The sequence below is a fragment of the Mesoplodon mirus genome (genome assembly GCF_964341445.2).
Source record: "Mesoplodon mirus genome assembly, chromosome: 14".
NCBI lineage: Eukaryota > Metazoa > Chordata > Mammalia > Artiodactyla > Ziphiidae > Mesoplodon > Mesoplodon mirus.
In genome coordinates, this window is record NC_138990.1 from 43,894,767 (window position 1) to 43,914,780 (window position 20,014).

General features: G+C 38.3%; 1 protein-coding gene across 12 annotated transcripts in view; it reads left to right on the forward strand.

Moving 5' to 3' along the window:
* Window positions 1–19,723, forward strand: part of NCOA1 (nuclear receptor coactivator 1) — a 265,050-nt gene extending 245,327 nt beyond the window's left edge. For 9 of the 12 annotated variants that reach the window (XM_082642226.1, XM_082642227.1, XM_082642225.1 and 6 more), the window contains 4 exons: window positions 2,183–2,357; window positions 7,676–7,859; window positions 13,277–13,366; window positions 17,382–19,723. In XM_082642226.1, coding sequence (XP_082498352.1) covers window positions 2,183–2,357; window positions 7,676–7,859; window positions 13,277–13,366; window positions 17,382–17,552 — 620 coding nt within the window. In that variant the 3' untranslated portion in view covers window positions 17,553–19,723. Of the gene's footprint in view, window positions 1–2,182; window positions 2,358–7,675; window positions 7,860–13,276; window positions 13,367–17,239; window positions 17,297–17,381 lie in introns of all 12 variants that reach the window. The other 3 variants (XM_082642222.1, XM_082642223.1, XM_082642221.1) reach the window with 3 other exon arrangements.
* The last annotated feature ends 291 nt before the right edge of the window (window positions 19,724–20,014 follow it).

Consider the following 20,014-nt stretch of genomic DNA (forward strand, 5'->3'; position numbering starts at 1 on the left):
TTTCACAGGTGTTAGAATTAAAACAGTTATAAATTATACATTTATTCTGTATGTTCAAGAAGCTAGAGGAAAGCTTGAACGTGTTAACTAAAAGTATGAAAGATATAAATAAAACCAAAATGAAACTTCTGGAGATGAAAACTACAGTGTCTGAGATGAAAAATACACTGGATGGGATAAGCAGCAGATTAGACATTATAAAAGAAAAAGTTAGTGAACTTGAAGATATAACAATGGAAACTATACAAAATGAAATTAGAGAGAAGACTGAAAAGATAGTAATTTACTCCAAATTGATCTTATAATTACACAGTCCGTATCTAAATATCAACATGCTTTGGGGAGAAATTGACAAGCTTCTCCTACAATTTATATGGAAATGCAAAGGACCTAGAGTAGCCAAGACAATTTTGCAAATTAAGAATAAAGTTGGGGGACTTCCCTGGTGGTGCAGTGGTTAAGAATCCGCCTGCCAATGCAGGGGACACAGGTTCGAGCCCTGGTCCGGGAAGATCCCACATGCCGCGGAGCACCTAAGCCATGCACCACAACTACTGAGCCTGTGCTCTAGGGGCCACGAGCTACAACTACTGAAGCCCATGCACCTAGAGCCCATACTCCGCAACAAGAGAAGCCCACGCACCGCAACAAAGAGTAGTCCCCACTTGCCACAACTAGAGAAAGTCTGAGCACAGCTATGGAGACCCAACACAGCCAAAAATAAAAATAAATAAATAAATTTATTTTAAAAAAATGAAGTTGGTAGACTACCAGTTTCAAAAATTATCATAAAGGTACAACAATCAAGACAGTATAGTATTAGTACAAGTATAGACATACATATCACTGGAACAGAATAAAAAGTCCAGATATAAACCTTACTTTTATGGTCAGTTGATTTTCAACACAGTTATATCAATGGTTACTAATAAGCAGTATCCTGAATGAAAAGGAACAAACTACTGATAAATGCTACTTCAGTGTAATGTTTCACTCAACATTATGCTGAGAGAAAAGCACCAGACACAAAAGACCTCACATGATTACCTTTATATGAAGTTTCCAATAAAAGGCAAATCTGTAGGGACAGAAAGCAGATCAGTGGTTGCCTGAAGCTAGAGGTGGGAGTGGGAATTGACTGCAAACAAACACAAGGGAATTTGAGATATGAAAATGTCTAAACTGGATTGTGGTGCTGGTTGCACAACTCTATAAATTTACTAAAAATCATTGACTTGTGCAGTTCAGTGGGTGAATTGGATGCTATGTAGATTACGTATCAGTAAAGCTTAAAAAAAAGGCAGGGAAGGGAAGCAGTGCCCATAAAGACAGCTGAGGAGGAACGGCCGACAATACTTTCTCACTTTTCATTTCATGCGTGGGTTTTTCTTACCTTTTTCCCTCTTCGATTTATTTTTTTAAGCTTTTTAAAATTATTTTTATTGATGCATACTTGACATAACATTATATTAGTTTCAGGTGTATAACATGATGATTTGATATTTTGTATATATTATAAAATGATCACCACAGTAAGTCCAATTACCATCTACTTCTGTACATAGTTACAATTTTTTTTTTCTCATGATGAGAACTTTCAAGATCCACTCTCCTAGCTACTTTCAAATATGCAGTACGGTATTATTAACTATAGTCACTGTGCTATACATTACATCCCCGTGACTTATTTTTTTCTTCCCGTTCTACTGAGATATAAATGACATACAGCACTGTATGAGTTTAAGGTATACAGCATAATGATTTGACTTACTTCGTACATCATGAAATGTTTATCACAAGTTTAGTGAACATCTGTCATCGTGTATCCTTTTCAACTTATTTTTATTACACAAGTAATCTGGCATGTGTGCTCATATTTTTTTTTACACTTAAAAATTCATGTAGTCAGAAAAGAACAGAAAAGAAAATCATACATAATCATGGTACCCAAATCAATATCTTAGTGAATGGAAACGTTCTTCCAAATCTCTTTTATGTTTATTTATCTGTCTGTTTATACTGAAATTTCCTGTTTTGTTTTTAAGGAACTGAAATTTTTCCTACTCTGTTGAATAGGCTGTTTCTAACTATATTATGACAGATCCTTCTAGGTTTTTTTTTCTTTTATGGGGTTAATAAATATATAGTGTATTCACGTAAATTAATTTGTGTCAATTTGTAGGAATGGTTCCCCAAGGTGAGGCCAACTTTTCTCCATCTCTAAGCCCTGGGAGCTCCATGGTGCCGATGCCAATCCCTCCTCCTCAGAGCTCTCTGCTCCAGCAGACTCCGCCCACTTCTGGCTACCAGTCACCAGACATGAAGGCCTGGCAGCAAGGAGCAATGGGAAACAGCAAGTAAGGGGGCATTTTTATATATGAGCATCCCTGATACTCTGCAGCACGTAAGAACAAATATGCCTTCACAATCCAAATAGAAGATTATTAGCTACTATCCATTTGCAAATTCAAGGAACTGAATTTTATGTTATTAGCAAATAGCGATTTTTAAGTCCTTTAAGTTTCAAGTCAATTTTAAGGCAAATTTGTGTGTTTACAGTACAGAAAAGTACTGTAAACCTTTTCATCCCACTCCCAGCACACCTGAAGAATATGATCGACTCCTATGAGTAACAGAGCTTCGCTGGGACAGATATAGGAATGAGTACTTTTTTAAAAATCATTCTTTATAAAAACACTTAAAAATCTAAAGCAAGAATGGCAAAATGTTAGAATTTAATAGAGCTGAATAGTGGGCACACGGTTTCACTCTTCTCTGTATGTTTGAAGGATTTCATAGCAACAGCAAAGGTTTTTAAGTCTTCTAAGGTCATTCTACCATACCTAGCTTTTTGAATCTCTGGATTTTCAGTGGCCTTGTTTTACCCATTTTACTGAGAATTATCTTGCTAAAGTCATTTTCCCCCCCAAATCGTGCCTGCTGAACTTTTCACACATCACTTGAGTTTTATAAAGGTTTTAATTTGGTTGTGTCTTGGTTCTAATGACAGGGAAGCCGTTTGATCTGACAACATAATAAGTAAGGTAGTTAAAGTTGAAAACTTAAGACCATATTCTCTTAAAGTTCATTGAAAGGTAAGAGAGGAAATCTTCCTGTTAGAGAACTGTGTAGCTCTCAGTGAGGACTGATGTAAACTAGGTAGAAATGGAACAGTCTGTGTGATGTGCAAGAACTTAGTCTTCTACTGTGTTCTAATCCCAGCTTCCTAAGCTCACTTTAGATTCCATGGTCCATCTTTATAATTACTCCCTTACAGGCACTCTCAGCTCCCTTGCCCACCTCTCCCTCTGTTGCACTTATGCCTAGCAAAATGCTCCCAAATGAAATCCAGCTAAACTCTCGCTCCATACCTACACCTAAGCATCTGAATGTGCCTTGAGAAAAAAAAAAAAAACACAGTCATGCTGACAGATCTGCTCCCCTTCACAGTTAAATCCCTTCCTCTCCTTCCATTTCTTACTGAATCTGTCAGGCTTTCATCCCTACCGTTCCACCGAAAGTATTCTTATCAAGGTCCTTAATGCCCTTTACAATGCAATGAGCATTGTTAGCACTTGACATATTTGGGCATGTACTCTTTCTTGGAGCTCTGTCTTCGTTTGGTTTCTGGAACAACTTTCTCTCCTGAGAAAGGTGACTCTCTTCCAACCCCTCAGTCTCCTCTGCTGGATCTTCCTCATCTCCCTGACCTCCATTTTAGGGCTTCAGAGCTCATTCTAGGACCTCCTCCCCATATCTGCTTGCTCCCTTAGTTATATCATTCAGTCTTACTGATATAAATGCCTGTCCCTATGCTTATGACTCCTAAATTTAAGTCTCTAGCCCAGACTTCTCCCCTGAACACCATACTGTATATACCACAGCCGAATCGACATCTCTACTTAGAAGTCTAATAGGCATCTCAAACATAACATGACAAAAACTAAACTGATATTCTTCCCCAAACCCGCTCGTCTCATACTTTTTTCACATCTCAATAAACAACTCTGTTCTTCCAGTTATTCAGAAGAAAACCTTTTCTCTTTCTCTCACATCCCACATCAAACATCCATCAGCAAATCACATCAGCTTCTTAGCAGCTCTCACTCCTTACTGTCCCACTTGCACACTTTAGTGCAAGCCAGCATCATCCTTTTCCTAGACCACTGCAGTGGCCTCCTGTCTTCCTGCTTCCACCCTTGCTCCACTACAGTTTAGTCTCCACATGGTAGCCAGAGTGATGCTTTTAAAACATGAGGCAAGATATCAGCCCTTTACTCAAAACACTCCAACTTATTCAAAATACAATACAGGGCTTCTGATGCCCTACATAATCTTGCTCCAGGATACCTCTCTGACCTCATCTGCTATTCTCATCACTCATTCTGCCGTACTGGCTTCTGTTTATTCCTCTGTTCCTCAGATGTGCCAAGTACATTGCAAACTCAGGGCCTTTGCATTTTTAAATCCCTCTGCTGGAATGTTCTTCTCTCAGTAGCCACATGGATTTCTCTCTCATACTTCAAGTCTCTTCTTAAAAAATGTCACTTTATTAGACATAGATATTGAATGTCACCATATTAAACTTCCCTGACCATCATTTCTAAACAGCATTTCCCACCTCTTGGTCCCTCCTTTCCCTTCTTTATTTCTCTTTATCATGCTTAACATCTGACATACTGTGTGTTAGTCTATTTATGGTCTGTCTCCTCCAACTAGAATATAAGCCTCAGAAGAGCAAGGACTTTTTGTTTACTTGTATATGTCCATCCTTTAGAACAGGTAAGCACTTAATATACATCTGTTGAACAAATGAGTGTAGAGATTCCCTATTCCTACCTAAGTCATTTTTTGGATGCAGATTCAAATATGGACTTGAGTTTTTGTTGTACTTTAGCAGTTACTATGAACTTTTGACTTTCCCAGATCATATGAGAAAGAAAATAGTTATCACCAACTCTTCAAACATTCACACTTGCTTATTTGGTTCATGTATAAAAGTTTATTAGTCAACACAGGCAGCATATAGTTTGTGATCACTCACTGTCTCTTTTGCACAGTGCAAGATACCACAAGGAACTGGGGAAAACAGCCCCTGTTGTCAACTTATCTAGAGTATATTTAATGACAGGAGTAGGTCGGAGAGAAGTAAAACATGAAACAAAGACTCATTAAGCAGAATGATGTAATAGAGCTCAGAGACAGTGTAATGTGATTCTTTTTCATTATCTCTTCGGTAGCAAGAGAAATAAAGGGTTAAACAAACTTATTTGTCCAGGAACTGGACAGTGTTACTGTGTAACTCTAGTCACAAAGGAGAATCCCAGGGCTTATTAGCATTTTAAAGGCAGAGGTCTGTGGTTTAACCCTTTGTTTCTGAGACTTATTTGACCAGGAACTCCTCCTTGCTTGTTAATACCTGTAATATCTATGGAACCTACTTTAGGCCAAAGTTGTCATCTTTCCCTTTTCCCCCCATGATTTAAGGGCTACCAAATACCTGGTGCTAGCGTAAGGAAACTGTGATAACTGCCATGAGGCCAATCAGGAAAGCAGGTGAGGGAGGGGTCCAGGAAAGTGTGAGGAAGGGGTCCTTCATGCATTGGGTCTAAGGTGCCAGTGAACCCCACAGTCCATTCCAGGACCTGGAACAGTGATTGATGCTGCAGAAGGGCTTGATCTTCTTCCCATGACGGAAGAAACTAAAATGGAACTATTGGCAGGAGTAGTTTGAAAGAACTTAGGCTAATATACAGTCCCAAATATAATTTGAAAAGAAATTAAATCCTAAACTTTTTTCACTAAGTATGACATCATTGCAGTCCTTGAAGCTGCTGCATGCATTAACTTACATAGCCCTGCGCCTCCACAGTGGTGATTTATGTATCAATTGCAAATGAGCACTGTCTAAGGCAGAAATGTTCTCATTAGAAAATGGGCAGTAGACTAATGGTTTTTTTCCTCATCTTTAGCTGTGGGGACACTGTCTGACAAGCATACACACTGTACAGACATTAATGGTCCACAGATGCATTATTGACCATTTCCTAGGCATATAATTTTCTTTGAGCATTTGTGTTTTATAATTACTTGGGGAAAATTTGCTACTTTTCTTCAGACATGATGAATAGGCTGTTTCTCAGCCTGTTAATTTCAGTATGATTACCTTAATTTACCAGAAGCTATAAATGTTAGTACATCCTGCTTACCTCCCAAGAGCAAGCAAGGAATAGATAAGCCATTGATGGGATAAATAATTTTTGAAATCAAATTCTTCAGAATAAACATTAAAATAGGTGGAATTTTACCAGCAGCTTATTGTTTAAAAATTGATAGATAATCACAAAACATTTGGTGGGTTTTTTGGAGCTTACCAAAGACATAGTTCATATTATTTTCCTTTAGATGTGTATATCTGTATCACTTAGAGTCTGGGGGGTTCAGATATAAAGTTTCAAATTGTATTTACTTGGAGTTTATTCCATACTGTTCTATCTGCTAATAGAAACTGGTTTAACATTTGAGATCCTTGGTGTAACCACAGTCCGGACCTTGGTAGTGAAGAAGGAAGTCTAAAACAAGCCTTCTGAAAACCATAATTGACATTGCATTTTGCTTCCTAGAAAAGACATGAAGCTATCTTCAGGCCTGAGAAAACCTTTGAAGTCTTCAAAAATATTACATTTTCCACATAAAAATATCTGGTATATACTTCTTGGTTTCCTCTTAGTTTATAGCATATTGAAAATGGCCTGAAGCTGAATCCTTGAGAAGTGACAGCAAGCAGTAGGACACTGAATAAAGGCTCTCGAGTTTTAATGTGCATAAGTAGTTAGAAATGCAGCTTTCCATACCTACCCCCAGAAAATATGATTCACTAGGGCTGGGGTAAGGCCTGAGAGTCTCAATTTTCAATGAATACCAGGGAATTCTCTTGCAGATGGTCTCTGGACTACACTTCAAAAAACATTGGTATACATACAGTAAAATCTATCAACAGAAGCAACTGAACCTCATCAGTTGACAGCACTGAGTAATAACCCATGTCCACAATTCATTCATTTATCAGATATTTACTGAGTGCCTGCTGCTGTATGTCATTTATTAGTAGAGACAAGGAATAAATGGAACAAAATATTATCACTCCCCCCAGGTGTTAAGTCTAAGAGCAATCACAATATAAGAATGCTACCTTTGAATCATTCATTCCTTTGTTAATTTATTCAATGAACATTTATTGAAGATTGATATATATGCCAGGTACTTTGCTTAAATAGGATATTCTCTGTTTAAGAAGATAAAATAGTGTAATAAATTTTAGAATGATTTTGATGTTTAAATGGATAAACCAGTTATCTGGAAGATCTACTTCTGTGGAAAACTTCCTTTCTTAGTTATTTGAATAATTGAAGTTTAACAACTCTGATACTAAGCCAGATAATTATGACTTAAAATGAGGTCTTTTTAGTTGTTAAACCCCTTGAGCAGAGTTCAAAGTGCATCTGAATGATACTTAGTTCTTACATATTATAATAAGATAAAATCTTACACATAACTTAGGAATATAAAATATTTTCTTCGGAATTCCATCTAATAATTTAGAAAAAGAATCCAGTCACGTTATCCCCATGTTCATGATCAGTGGATGTAATTGAGATTGTTTTTGAGTTAACAGTGTGTTCAGTCAAGCTGTCCAGAACCAGCCCACGCCTGCACAGCCAGGAGTGTACAACAATATGAGCATCACCGTGTCCATGGCAGGTGGAAACACAAATGTTCAGAACATGAACCCAATGATGGGCCAGATGCAGATGAGCTCTTTGCAGATGCCAGGCATGAATACTGTGTGCCCTGAGCAGGTAAGTGGCGTAACTGGCACACTTGCTACACCCACACATAGTGCTCTATATCAAACCACACTGCAATTCATTATTCCAAGGAAATCAGGAATGTTCAGTTACCTGTCAAAAATAACCACACTTCTTTTGCTTTCCCACTATCTTTTGATAATTACTATTTATTAAGATATACAATGGAAATTTTGACAGACCTTGTAAGATTTTAGTCTCATGAGATTTTAGTGTTTTCGATTTATTATAAAATGATACATATAATACATTGACTTGGAACTTACCCCTTTATATTTTGAACACATTTTCTTCATTTCTCCCTTTCAGTTCAACAAAATCAGTACTTACCGTATACAAAGATAGCTCCGTGGGCAATAATATTAACAAGTTGGGGAGGCACAACGTGAACAAAGGATTAGTTGAATAATAGGACAGAACAGCTGTGTAAGAGATGGACCCCATAGGACTGTGCATATATTTGTGTCAGATTAGGGGTGTATGCAGTTAATCATGGAGGGTTTAAAAGAAAAAGGGTCTGATTAGGAAAGTCTTCATGGGAAATTTGCCTAAAGGAAGAGATAGAAAAAAATATTCAACACTGGTTAGCACAGCATGACCTAGACAGGAATAGATATTGTAAAGCCTAATGAATGTTAAGGGGATGTTTATATTATATTTAGAGCAGAATTTACGTGGTAAGCTTTTTAGGGGGTGTTGCAGGCCATCTAAATGTTTAGTTTATCTTGGAGCCTCCTACAGATTTTTAAGGAAAGAATGACTAAGTTCAAAGTGGAATTTTAAAAAATCTCTGGGTAACTCCCTGTAGTTACTATTCTATCATCAACCACCAATTAGACTATGGTGACTCAGCTATGACCATATAGCCATAATTTATAGCAAGTCTTAAAAAACATGTAAACACTGATTACCTTTTCTATAGAATTCCTTTTTGATATGAATTTTAAAAGAAGTCCCCATTCACCAGGTATTAGCCTAACGAAGTTAGCAGGGAAAAAACCAACAACTTAGGGACTTCCCTGGTGGTGCAGTGGTTAAGAATCCGCCTGTCAACGCAGGGGACACGGGTTCGAGCCCTGGTCTGGGAAGATCCCACATACCACAGAGCAACTAAGCCCGTGCACCACAACTACTGAGCCTGCTTTATAGAGCCCGTGTGCCTAGAGCCTGTGCTCCACAACAAGAGGAACCATTGCAATGAGAATCCTGTGCACCTCAACAAAGAGTAGCCCCCGCTCGCCGCAACTAGAGAAAGCCCATGCGCAGCAACGAAAACCCAATGCAGCCAAAAATAAAATTACTTAATTAATTAAAAAAAAATAGAACTTCATTTAAAAAAAAAAACCAACGACTCAGTGATATCTTATAGCAAAATAAAAGAACTAAATAGGATTGTTTCTTGTCCTTGTTGTTATCTTGTCGTATTTCAGTTAGTAGAGTTATTCACTATCTCCAGTATATTAAGACAGAATAATAAAAAATAAAATGAATTAGGTAAAAAGAATATTACATTTAAAATGTATTTCTTATATACTTGGGTCTTGCTTTTTTATCCAGTTTGACAATCTCTACCTTTTAATTGGAGTGGCTAGCCCATTTACATTTAATGTGATTATTGATATTGCTATTGAAGATTGAAATCTCTCATCTTATTTGTTTTCTCTTTGTCCCATCTTGCCTTTTTTGGTTTAACTGAATATTTTAATTCATTTTATCTCCTTTGTTGGTTTATTAGCTATAAATAACTCTTATTTTACTGGTGCTTTAGAGTTTATAGTATACATCTTTGTTGCCATCTACCTTCAAATACTATTATATCACCTCATATAAATATAAAAATCTCAAAATGGTTTATTTCCATTTCTCCCCTCCTGTGCTAATAATGTTGTACATACATATCATATGCTACATATGCTATATACCCCACAATATGTTGTTAGTACTTTTTTACTTTACTTTTTTTACTTTAAACAGTCAATAATATTCTTTAAAGTTTAAGTAAGTAGTTTTTATATTTCACACGTAGTTATTTCCAGTGTTCTTCATTCCTTGGTGTAGACCCAAATTTCCATCGAGTATCATTCTCCTTCTTCCTGAAGGTCTTCATTTTTTATAGTGCACGTCTGCTAGTGATGAATTATCTCAGCTTTTGTATGTCTGTAAAAGTTTTTGTTTCAACGTCATCTTTGAAAGTTCTTTTCCCTGAATTCTAGGTTGGTAGTTTTAGCTTTCAGTACTTTAAAGACATTGCTCCACTGTATTTTGATGAGATATCTACTGTCTCTGGCTGCTTCTAAGATTACTCTCTTTATCACTGGTTTTAGGCAGTTTGATTATGATATGCCTTAGTGTGATTTTCTTCATGGTTCTTGTGCCTGGAGTTCAGTAAGCCTCTTGATTCACAGGTGTATAATTTGCATCAAATTTGGAAAAGTGGGGCTTCCCTGGTGGCGCAGTGGTTGAGAGTCCGCCTGCCGATGCAGGGGACACGGGTTCGTGCCCCGATCCCGGAAGATCCCACATGCCGCGGAGCGGCTGGGCCCGCGAGCCATGGCCGCGGAGCCTGTGTGTCCGGAGCCTGTGCTCCGCAACGGGAGAGGCCACAGCAGTGAGAGGCCCGCGTACAGCAAAAAAAAAAAAAAAAAAAAAAAATTTGGAAAAGTGTTGGCCATTATTTCTTCAGATATTTTTTCTGTCACCAACCCCCTCCTCTTCTTCAGAGACTCTAATTACACCTATCGTAGGCCATTTGAGTTATCCTACAGTTCACTGATTTTCTGGGTTTGGAGTTTTAAGGGGGTATGAGGTCAGTCATTTTTTTCTCTGTGTTTCATTTTGGATAGTTTTTATTGCTATAGCTTCAGATTCACAGTTCTTTTTTTTGCAATATCTGATAGTTTTATCTAGTACATTTTTTATCTCAGACATTGCTATTTTCATCTCTAGAAATTCACTTTGGACCCTTTTTATATCTTCTATATCTCTAACATGTTCAATCTTTCCTCTGTCTTCTTGAATATGTGGAATATGGTTATTATAATAACTGTCTTAATATTCTTGCTTGTCACTTCTAGTATCTGCATCTTTCACTTAATTATGGATCATATATTTCTGCTACTTTGTTTTTTTATTTTATTTTTTAAAAAATTTATTGAAGCATCATTGATTCCAATGTGTTAATTTCTGCTTTACAGCAAAGTGATTCAGTTATACTTATATATACATTCTTTTTAAATATTCTTTTCCATTATGGTTTATCACAGGATGTTTAATATAGTTCCCTGTGCTGTACGGTAGGACCTTATTGTTTATCCATCCTATGTATAATAGTTTGCATCTGCTAATCCCAAACTCCCAATCCTTCCTTACCCTACCCCCTCGCCCCCTTGGCAGCCACAAGTCTGTTGTCTACGTCTGTGAGTCTGTTTTTGTTTCACAGATATGTTCATTTGTGTCGTATTTTAGATTCCACATATAAGTGATATCATATGGTATTTGTCTTTCTCTTTCTGACTGACTTCGCTTAGTATGATAATCTCTAAGTCCATCCATGTTGCTGCAAATGGCATTATTTCATTCCTTTTAATGGCTGAGTAATATTCCATTGTATATATATACCACATCTTCTTTATCCGTTTATCTGTTGATGGACATTTAGGTTGTTTCCATGTCTTGGCTATTGTAAATAGTGGTGCTGTGAACATAGGGGTGCATGTATCTTTACAAATTATAGTTTTGTCTGGGTATATGCCCAGGAGTAGGATTGCTGGATATGGCAACACTAGTTTTAGTTTTTTGAGGAACCTCCATACTATCTCCATAGTGGCTGCACCAATTTACATTCTCACCAGCAGTGTAAGAGGGTTCCCTTTTCTCCACACCTTCTCCAGCATTTTTTGTTCATAGACTTTTTAATGATGGCCATTCTGACTGGTGTGAAGGGGTACCTCATTGTAAGTCATAGTTTTGGTTTGCATTTTTCTAATAATTAGTGATGATGAGCATCTTTTCATGTGACTGTTGGCCATCTGTATGTCTTCTTTGGAGAAATGTCTATTTAGGTCTTCTGCCCATTTTTCGATTGGTTTGTTTGTTTCTTTGTTGTTGAATTGTATGAGCTATTTGTATATTTTGGAAATTAATCCCTTGTCAGTCACATCTTTTGCAAATATTTTCTCCCAGTCCGTAGGTTGTCTTTTCGTTTTGTTTTTGGTTTCCTTTGCTGTGCAAAAGCTTATAAGTTTGACTAGTTCCCATTGGTTTATTTTTGCTTTTATTTCTATTGCCTTGGGAGACTGACCTGAGAAAACATTAGTACGATTTATGTCAGAGTCTGCTACTTTGCATACCTGGTAATTTTTTATTGGATCCCAGACATGTGAATTTTACCTTGTTTATGTTCCTATAAATATTGAGATTTGTTTTGGGAAATGCTTAAATTACTTGGAAATAAACAGTTTGATTTTTTTCAGGTCTTGCTTTTTTGTTTAGTGGGGCCAGAGCAGTATTTAGTATAGGGCTAATTTTACCCTACTACTAAAGCAAAACCATTCTAGTACACTACCTGAATTATGATGTTTTCCCCTCTGGCTGGTGGGATCAGGACCTGTTCCCAGCTCTGTGTGATCTGTGGGAATTATTCCATGTAAATCTTTTCAGGTGAATCTTTGCTTTGGGTAGTTCTGTAACATCCATTAGCTAGCTGATCAATACCAAGCTGCTACTCTCTGTGTTGTTCTCTCCTGATATTCTGCCCTGTGAATTCTAGCTCTATACTCTCGATTCAGGGAGACTGCCAGGCTGTCTGGTTCCTTGTCCTCCCGCTGCAGCCTGGAAATTCTCTCTAGGCAGTAGGCTGGGGTAGTGGTAGGACTCACCTCAATTGTTTCCCAACCCTTAGGGGCAACTTTCCCCTTCATTGCCTTTGTCCAAGGTCTTGAGTGTGTTCATTTCATATATTTTGTCCAAATTTTTAGTTGATTCAGGCAGAGGATAAATCTGATCCCTGTTACTGAATCTTGACTGGAAGTGGAAGTATTTTGCTAATTAACTTTCACGAGTGTTGAATTAACTTTTTATTGAAGTATCATCTATAAGGATATACAGAAAAGTATACAACTAGATGAATTTTCGCAAACTGAACACATCTTTTTAACTATCACCTAGATTGAGAAACAGAACATTACCAGCCGCACCCCAAAGGTTCTCCCCACACTCCCTTGCATGTCTGTCTACTTCTACAAAGGGAACCACTGTCCTGACTTCTAACAGCACAGTAAATTTCTAAGCTTGTTATTTCTGCTCTCCTCCTATTACTTTTCTGTCAGTGAGATTGTTTTTCATTGAGGAATTTGGTCTTCAATGTAAACAACTAGCTTGTAATTTGGTCTTGTACTTATCTTTAATAGATAAATGATCCAGCACTGAGACACACAGGCCTCTACTGCAACCAGCTCTCATCCACTGACCTTCTCAAAACAGAAGCAGATGGAACCCAGGTCAGTAAGAAAACTGTAAGCCCAGAGCTGTCAAGTTTTCTCTAGATACACAGGAAACTCTGTGTAGCATCGCGGTTAAGAGCCTGACCTTGAGAGTCAGACCTGGTTGTGAGTCCTGGCTCTGCTCTTCTTAGCTGTGTCATCCTGGGCATGTTAGGGAACTTTCCTGAGCTGCCGTATAACCAACAGAACTGACGAGATACCTGCTTAGAGGATTATGAGAGGGTTAAATGAGATAAGCTTTCAGAAAGGTTAATCCAATGTTTAGACAGGATAAGGGATCACAAATGGTGACCACTAATTGCTATTTGTAAATAAACACAGTGCTAAAACTCATGTGTAATCAGAATACCTCAAAAGAGCTCAATAAATTCAGACAAAACAGAATGCCTGCTGTGTACTCTGCCTCCTTTTAGAAGTTTGTTTCAAAACAATACAAATAACAAGGGTGGCCACTTTCCTATATTAGCATAAATTAAGATACTTTTTAAAAACACAGGCCTTATGCAAAGGTGGAGATACAAAGAAACATGAGACATGTTTGCTCTTTAGGTGAACTGTGGGGAGAAGTGAGGAAAGGAAGCTTCATTTGTGGATGCTTATGATTTGCCAGGCATTGTGTTAGGCACTCTCTGCTTTATCTCATGTAAACATCACTGTAACCCTATGAAGGAGTTAGTTTTCCTTTTTTTTCACAGATGAAGAAACAGAACCTGAGGCGATTTAAGTACATGTACAATTCACAAACTAGAAAGTGGCAGAGCTGAGGTTCAAACCCAGGTCTTTCTAACACCAAAGTTTATGCTTTTTCTGCCATACCACTTAGGGCCTGTCGAAAGATAAAACATACAGACAAATGCACATAAATTATTACATAACCAAAGAAGGCAAACTTAAATTTATTACAAGTAACAAGAGCCATAAGCATTAAAAGAAAGGAGAAATTCCTGAGGTTGTCAGAGAGCATTTATGTAGGAGATAGGACTGAACTGGGCCTTGAAAGAGGCAAGTGAAGGAGAAAGGTACTGTGGTTTTTGGAGGCTGAGGAAGGGGGTGAGCTTGGAAGTCCAGGAGATTGGAAGTTAGAGGGCACAGAGACAGGGAAACAGTAATATCAGCATAGTCCTGGGAAGCCAAATCCACTGAGCATAAAGGGTTTGTAATAAGAATTCACAGGAATTAAAATTGGTAAAGTAGATTGGGTCAAATTTCCAGGGGCCTTGAATACTAAACTCTAAGGAATTTGGATTCAGTCCTACAAATGAAGCATCATCCCTGAAGGGGAACAGTGAGAAAAGTGCTAGTTTAAGCTTCATCTTGAGGGGGGAAGAGGGAAAAGGAAGAGCACTGGACAGGCCGCTCAGAAAGAGGAAAGCCGGTTAGGAAACTATGTGCATAGTTGGAGCATCGGGAAATAGGATCTGAGTCCTGTGATGGTGAAGGGAGGATTTTGTGCTGGGGGAAATGAAGTCTTTATTCACTAGAAGTTTTTAAAAGTCTCACACTTACACACTTACGACAAAACAACTAAGCTTTAAAGTTCCTGAGTCCTGGGATAGTACGTGAATTGAAGTAAAAACCATGCTGGAAAATCTTAAGAGGTTGGGACTCAGCTCTCACATCACTCTTCTCATTGGGCAAAACATAAGTTTTGTTTTCGTGTTGCTTTGCCTGTCCGTGAAGGTATAGCAATATCAGAAGTCCTTTGAGGTCTGGTCTAAGTCACCATGTTTTTAATAATTCAAAAAGGCTGAAATGTGTACTTTTTGGAGTTTGGTATCTTTTTAATAAAGCATTCTTTTTAAAGCAACAGAATTTTCTCTCCAGTTTGTTTTATCATGCCTTTATCAAAAATTTTTTAAGTGTTTGGGGGCACAAACACCTTATGCTCTGCCCCAGTATTTCATATGTTGAAACATATAAACATGAAATTTTATGTTAACTTAAAAAAAATCAGTCATTGCCTAAATGCACTATAGTTTGTGCTCACGTTAAGTTTCAGTGGCAGAATCTTCTTTCTGTGGTAGCCCATCATGAAATCTCTGTTTGCGCTAATGTTTTTGTATTTGCTAGACAAAAGCTGGGGAGTGAGTTAGATAGAAATATAGAAAACAGGGCCTCCTTGGTGGCGCAGTGGTTGAGAGTCCGCCTGCCGATGCAGGGGATACGGGTTCGTGCCCCGGTCTGGGAGGATCCCATATGCTGCGGAGCGGCTGGGCCCGTAAGCCATGGCCGCTGAGCCTGCGCATCCGGAGCCTGTGCTCCGCAACGGGAGAGGCCACAACAGTGAGAGGCCCGCGTACGGAAAAAAAAAAAAAAAAAAAAAAGAAATATAGAAAACAGATGTACAGAAAAGGAGACGGAAAAGAACAAGGAGGGAAGGAGTAGGGGAGGATAGAGGGCTGGCTGCACTTGGAGAGCTGGGAGGGGGAAGAGGAGAGAACAGGAAGAGAACACGGAGAACGGAGAACAGAGAAGGCGGAAGAAGGCTGGTAGGGGGGTTGTTGACATAGAGAGAGAGGAAGGCCAGGGTTGGAGCTCTAGAAGGAAAAGAGTAGGAATGAGAAGTTACAGAGAACAAAGGTGGGTGGAGGGCACAGAGGCAGCTGGAGAATAGACTCAGAGAGAGCTGGTGTATGGTATGTACATGAGGAAGAGCCCAAAAGAAGAAGAAAACAAATGGGAGCCGATGGGGACAAGAAGCAAAATTTGGGAAACTGGGGGAAAGAGGAGGATGAGAGAGAGGGTGAGGAGAGAAACGATACTAATCTAAATAAAGGTTTGATTCATCAGACACTAAAAAAGCTCAGCTCAAGAACTATCTGCCTTATCCGACAGAGTAGAGTGGAGGTGTAGGTGCATCGTGAGGAAAAAACATCAGGGGTTAGACTGATGGAGAAATTGGATGGTCGGGACATTTGACAATTGGCCAATTAAGGTTGATGGAAAACAACTTTTATTCAATTAGGATAGAAAAGTTTTCAGAAACACTGAGTGTAATTGGCATGAATTTAGTGATGAACAAAAAAATCTATCACTAATCTAAATACTTCATGAACCTATTAAACATGAGGCACAAGTTTGCCAAATGCTGAGACACTTAGATAGATGCACTTGGATACCTTAGAAAGTATCTCCATTCTTGGTCTGGAACATTCACAAGTGTGATATTGGCCTAATCAGTTCTACAGATGACTTTTTAATAAGGCTGATTGTTGAAGACTAACTTCTGGCTTTGTTTTCCTGATAGAAAATGTTAAAATTGTGTAACCTTAGACTTTTTAAAGGAATACATGTAGTATTACTGAAAGTAGTTAAAGGGAAAATTCACACTGTTCTCAGCTAGTAGTTTACTGTTATTTTTAGCTCATGTGTTTAAATGGATTGTCTATCAGGAAAAATAAGTTAAATATAAAATTTTTATTTGTTCTAATATTTTGCTGTAATTCTAAAGGCAATATGTAAAGGAGCTGTGTAATAGTATATTTAGATACTACACAAATCTTCTGGACATTAATTTTAGTAATACTGATGTCCTATTTACTGAGCTGTGGTGGTTTTTATTTTGCTAATACTGGGTTAAAGCCCTTAATTTTCTAACGTCATAAAGATTTTTTAATCCTATTAAAGTCATCCATAGAATGCTTTTATAACCAGTTTTCCAAATAATATACCTATTTTTTAAACCCACCACTGGATACCCAGACTGAAACTGGGCTTTTCCCAATCTTGGCAATATTAGCAATGATGCTCATTTTCAGTATTGATGGCAACCCTGTAGGAGGCTTGACCATTCCAATTTTGATTTTATTTTTAAAGTGTGAACTTTCCAGAACCCTGAGCAAAATGAGTGCAGCGATTTTCTTTTTGTAGGACAAGAAGACAGAAGAGTTCTTCTCTGTGGTGACTACAGACTAGAGGAATGCTCTAGTGAGTTTCCACTTCAAGTAGTACCCACTCATAAGCCGGGGGGGCAGACCCTTCTGTCTAAACACATCTTTTATTTGTGTTCCAGCAGGTGCAACAGGTTCAGGTGTTTGCTGACGTCCAGTGTACAGTGAATCTGGTAGGCGGGGACCCTTACCTGAACCAGCCTGGTCCACTGGGAACTCAAAAACCCACGGCAGGACCACAGACCCCCCAGGCCCAGCAGAAGAGCCTCCTTCAGCAGCTACTGACTGAATAACCACTTTTAAAGGAATGTGAAATTTAAATAATAGACATACAGAGATATACAAATATATTATATATTTTTCTGAGATTTTTGATATCTCAATCTGCAGCCATTCTTCAGGTCGTAGCATTTGGAGCAAAAAAAAAAAAAAAAAAGAAAAAAAAGTTCACTTTCGTTGGGAGATTGAGAGATGTTTTTGTTTCTTTCTTTGTAAAGGCCTTGGATATTGAAAAAATAACAAGGCAGAACAGTTGGACAATCTCTCTCTTGAGCCAAATTTAATTATTCTTATTTTTGTAATCAGTCATTGGCTTCTTATCTGGATGAAGGCTTTTGGAGGAGAACCAAAATGACAAGTTCCAAGGGGAAGATGAAGCTCCGCCTCCGCTGGCTCAGTCCCGACCCTGCCAAGGAAGAAGGGCCCAGTGGGGCTTTGCCTGTGCCCATCCACCAAAGGCTGTCACAATGTCTCTAAATCAGCAGCCCTCCCCTTCCCAACCAGGCAGCTTGTGTGTACAATCAGCTTCTTCTAGCAACTCTATATCTGTTGGCTTCAAGAGAATATTTTGCCTCCACATATGTACCCCTTCTCCTTTTTTTAAAGATGGATTTAAACCAAGATGCCTCCAGGAATGAGGACGAAATGAGTATATTCACAGAGGAATCCAAAAAATACAGTTTGGGGGAAAATGCAATAATTTTTGACGAGATGGGTGAAGGACAAGAAGCGAGTTATGTCGATTATTGTAGATACAATTTTCTGATTAAATCTGGACAAAAGGCAGCCTGTTCTTTCTGCTTTTATTGTATTAACAGCTGAGGTAGCTAAAGTTATTTAAAATAAAATTAAATTTATGATCCAAGTAGCTTATTTTTCCCTTTAAATCTCACTGTAAATATATTTGATTTCTTGTAGAAACTGATTTCCTTCTGTTTAATTTTATGGTTTTATTATCATACTCTTGATTTTTCTAAATTTCTGTGTGTGAAATATAACACTGATTGAATTGCAGTTACATTTGGCTAGTAATATTTCATTATTTTAATAACTGTGACGCCATGTATGGATTTACTTTGGGTTTCACATCAAAATGCCACTGCCAGAAAGAGCTGTTCCAGATGAGCTAGAGCATACTGCCCTAGAGTGTCCCTGGGATCATCTAACGTGAGAGCAGTGCAAGGAATTATCACCAGAAGTGCACAGGCTACTTGTACAGAGAAAAATTACTCCTCAAAGAAAATCTTCTTTTTTTTTTTTTTTTTTTAGATTGACTTTGGGAATTTGAATTTTCATCAGTGCAAATATAAATCTCTCTATTCCTGCTCTGAGGCTAATTGATACCATATTTTCCCTTTGTGTCTTGTCACTCTGCCGCGTCTTGTCTCATCCCGGCCTCTGAGTCAAGGACCCAGTGAACTGACTTTCTAGTTCTAGAAGTGCCACTGAAAGGCCAGGAAAGCTTGAGAAAGGTATTCTGGAAGAAGCAAAGGTAGGCCCCCATCACTCGCCTTTACTGCACCCCTGGGCCTGTGAACGATGACAACATCTGACATTGTGCACCAGCTACCTCTGCTTCCATGGCAGAGAAAAGGCCATAAGAACTAACAATGGAAGAGGAGCATGGACTCAGACATCAAGGAAGAAGCCATTTTCCCAGGTCCTCCTTTCTGCATCTCACCACCCCTAGTTACAAGTAACTCCATTGAACAGCATCTATTCAGAACCTGTACCGAATAAAAAGATTGATGGAAGGGCTCAAGTGGGTAGCAACTATGAAACAGAAACAGGACACTCAGTTACAAACATTCTCTCTTTTAGTTTTTCAGAAAAATGCATCCCTGATTTAATTCATTCCCAGCTTGAAAGCCCAGCCATATTATGCTAGTCCCTCCCAAACTGTTCTAGGAGGTCATTTCTGTTTTGTTTGTGATATTTAGACGTGCAGACTTCAGGAAGTTCACCTTTAACTTCAGCATTCCAGATGAAGTTTCCTGACTCAGTACTTTTGCATAAGGAACTTAAAAAAAAAAAAAAAAGTGGTAAGGAAAATTGGAGATGCTAACATCCTCCCCCATCCCAACTGCACCTTAAAGTATGCATGTCACCTTCAAGGTTTTATAATTGCACTGTTTGTTTTATGTATGTACAGATTAAAATTATTGCTACATTTGAGGAAAATAAAATTGCTTGCTTCTATGTAATTCCTGTCATTCCACAGGAAATTCACTTTTCCAGCTACTGAATAGATGGGTTGCCTCTTTTTACAGGGAAGAAATGAAGCCTACATCCTGCAGGAATTGTCAAAACCCAAAATGACTAACTATAATTAAAGGATAATAAAAGAAAGGATCCCTGAAGCTAAAGCTCCTCGAAGTCACCCTAATAAGAACCAGCCCAGTGAAATTTGAGAAGGTCCCAGTGAAGTTGAGATCGTAGGCTGTGAGGAAATTCTAACTCTGGCCACTTGTCTGAT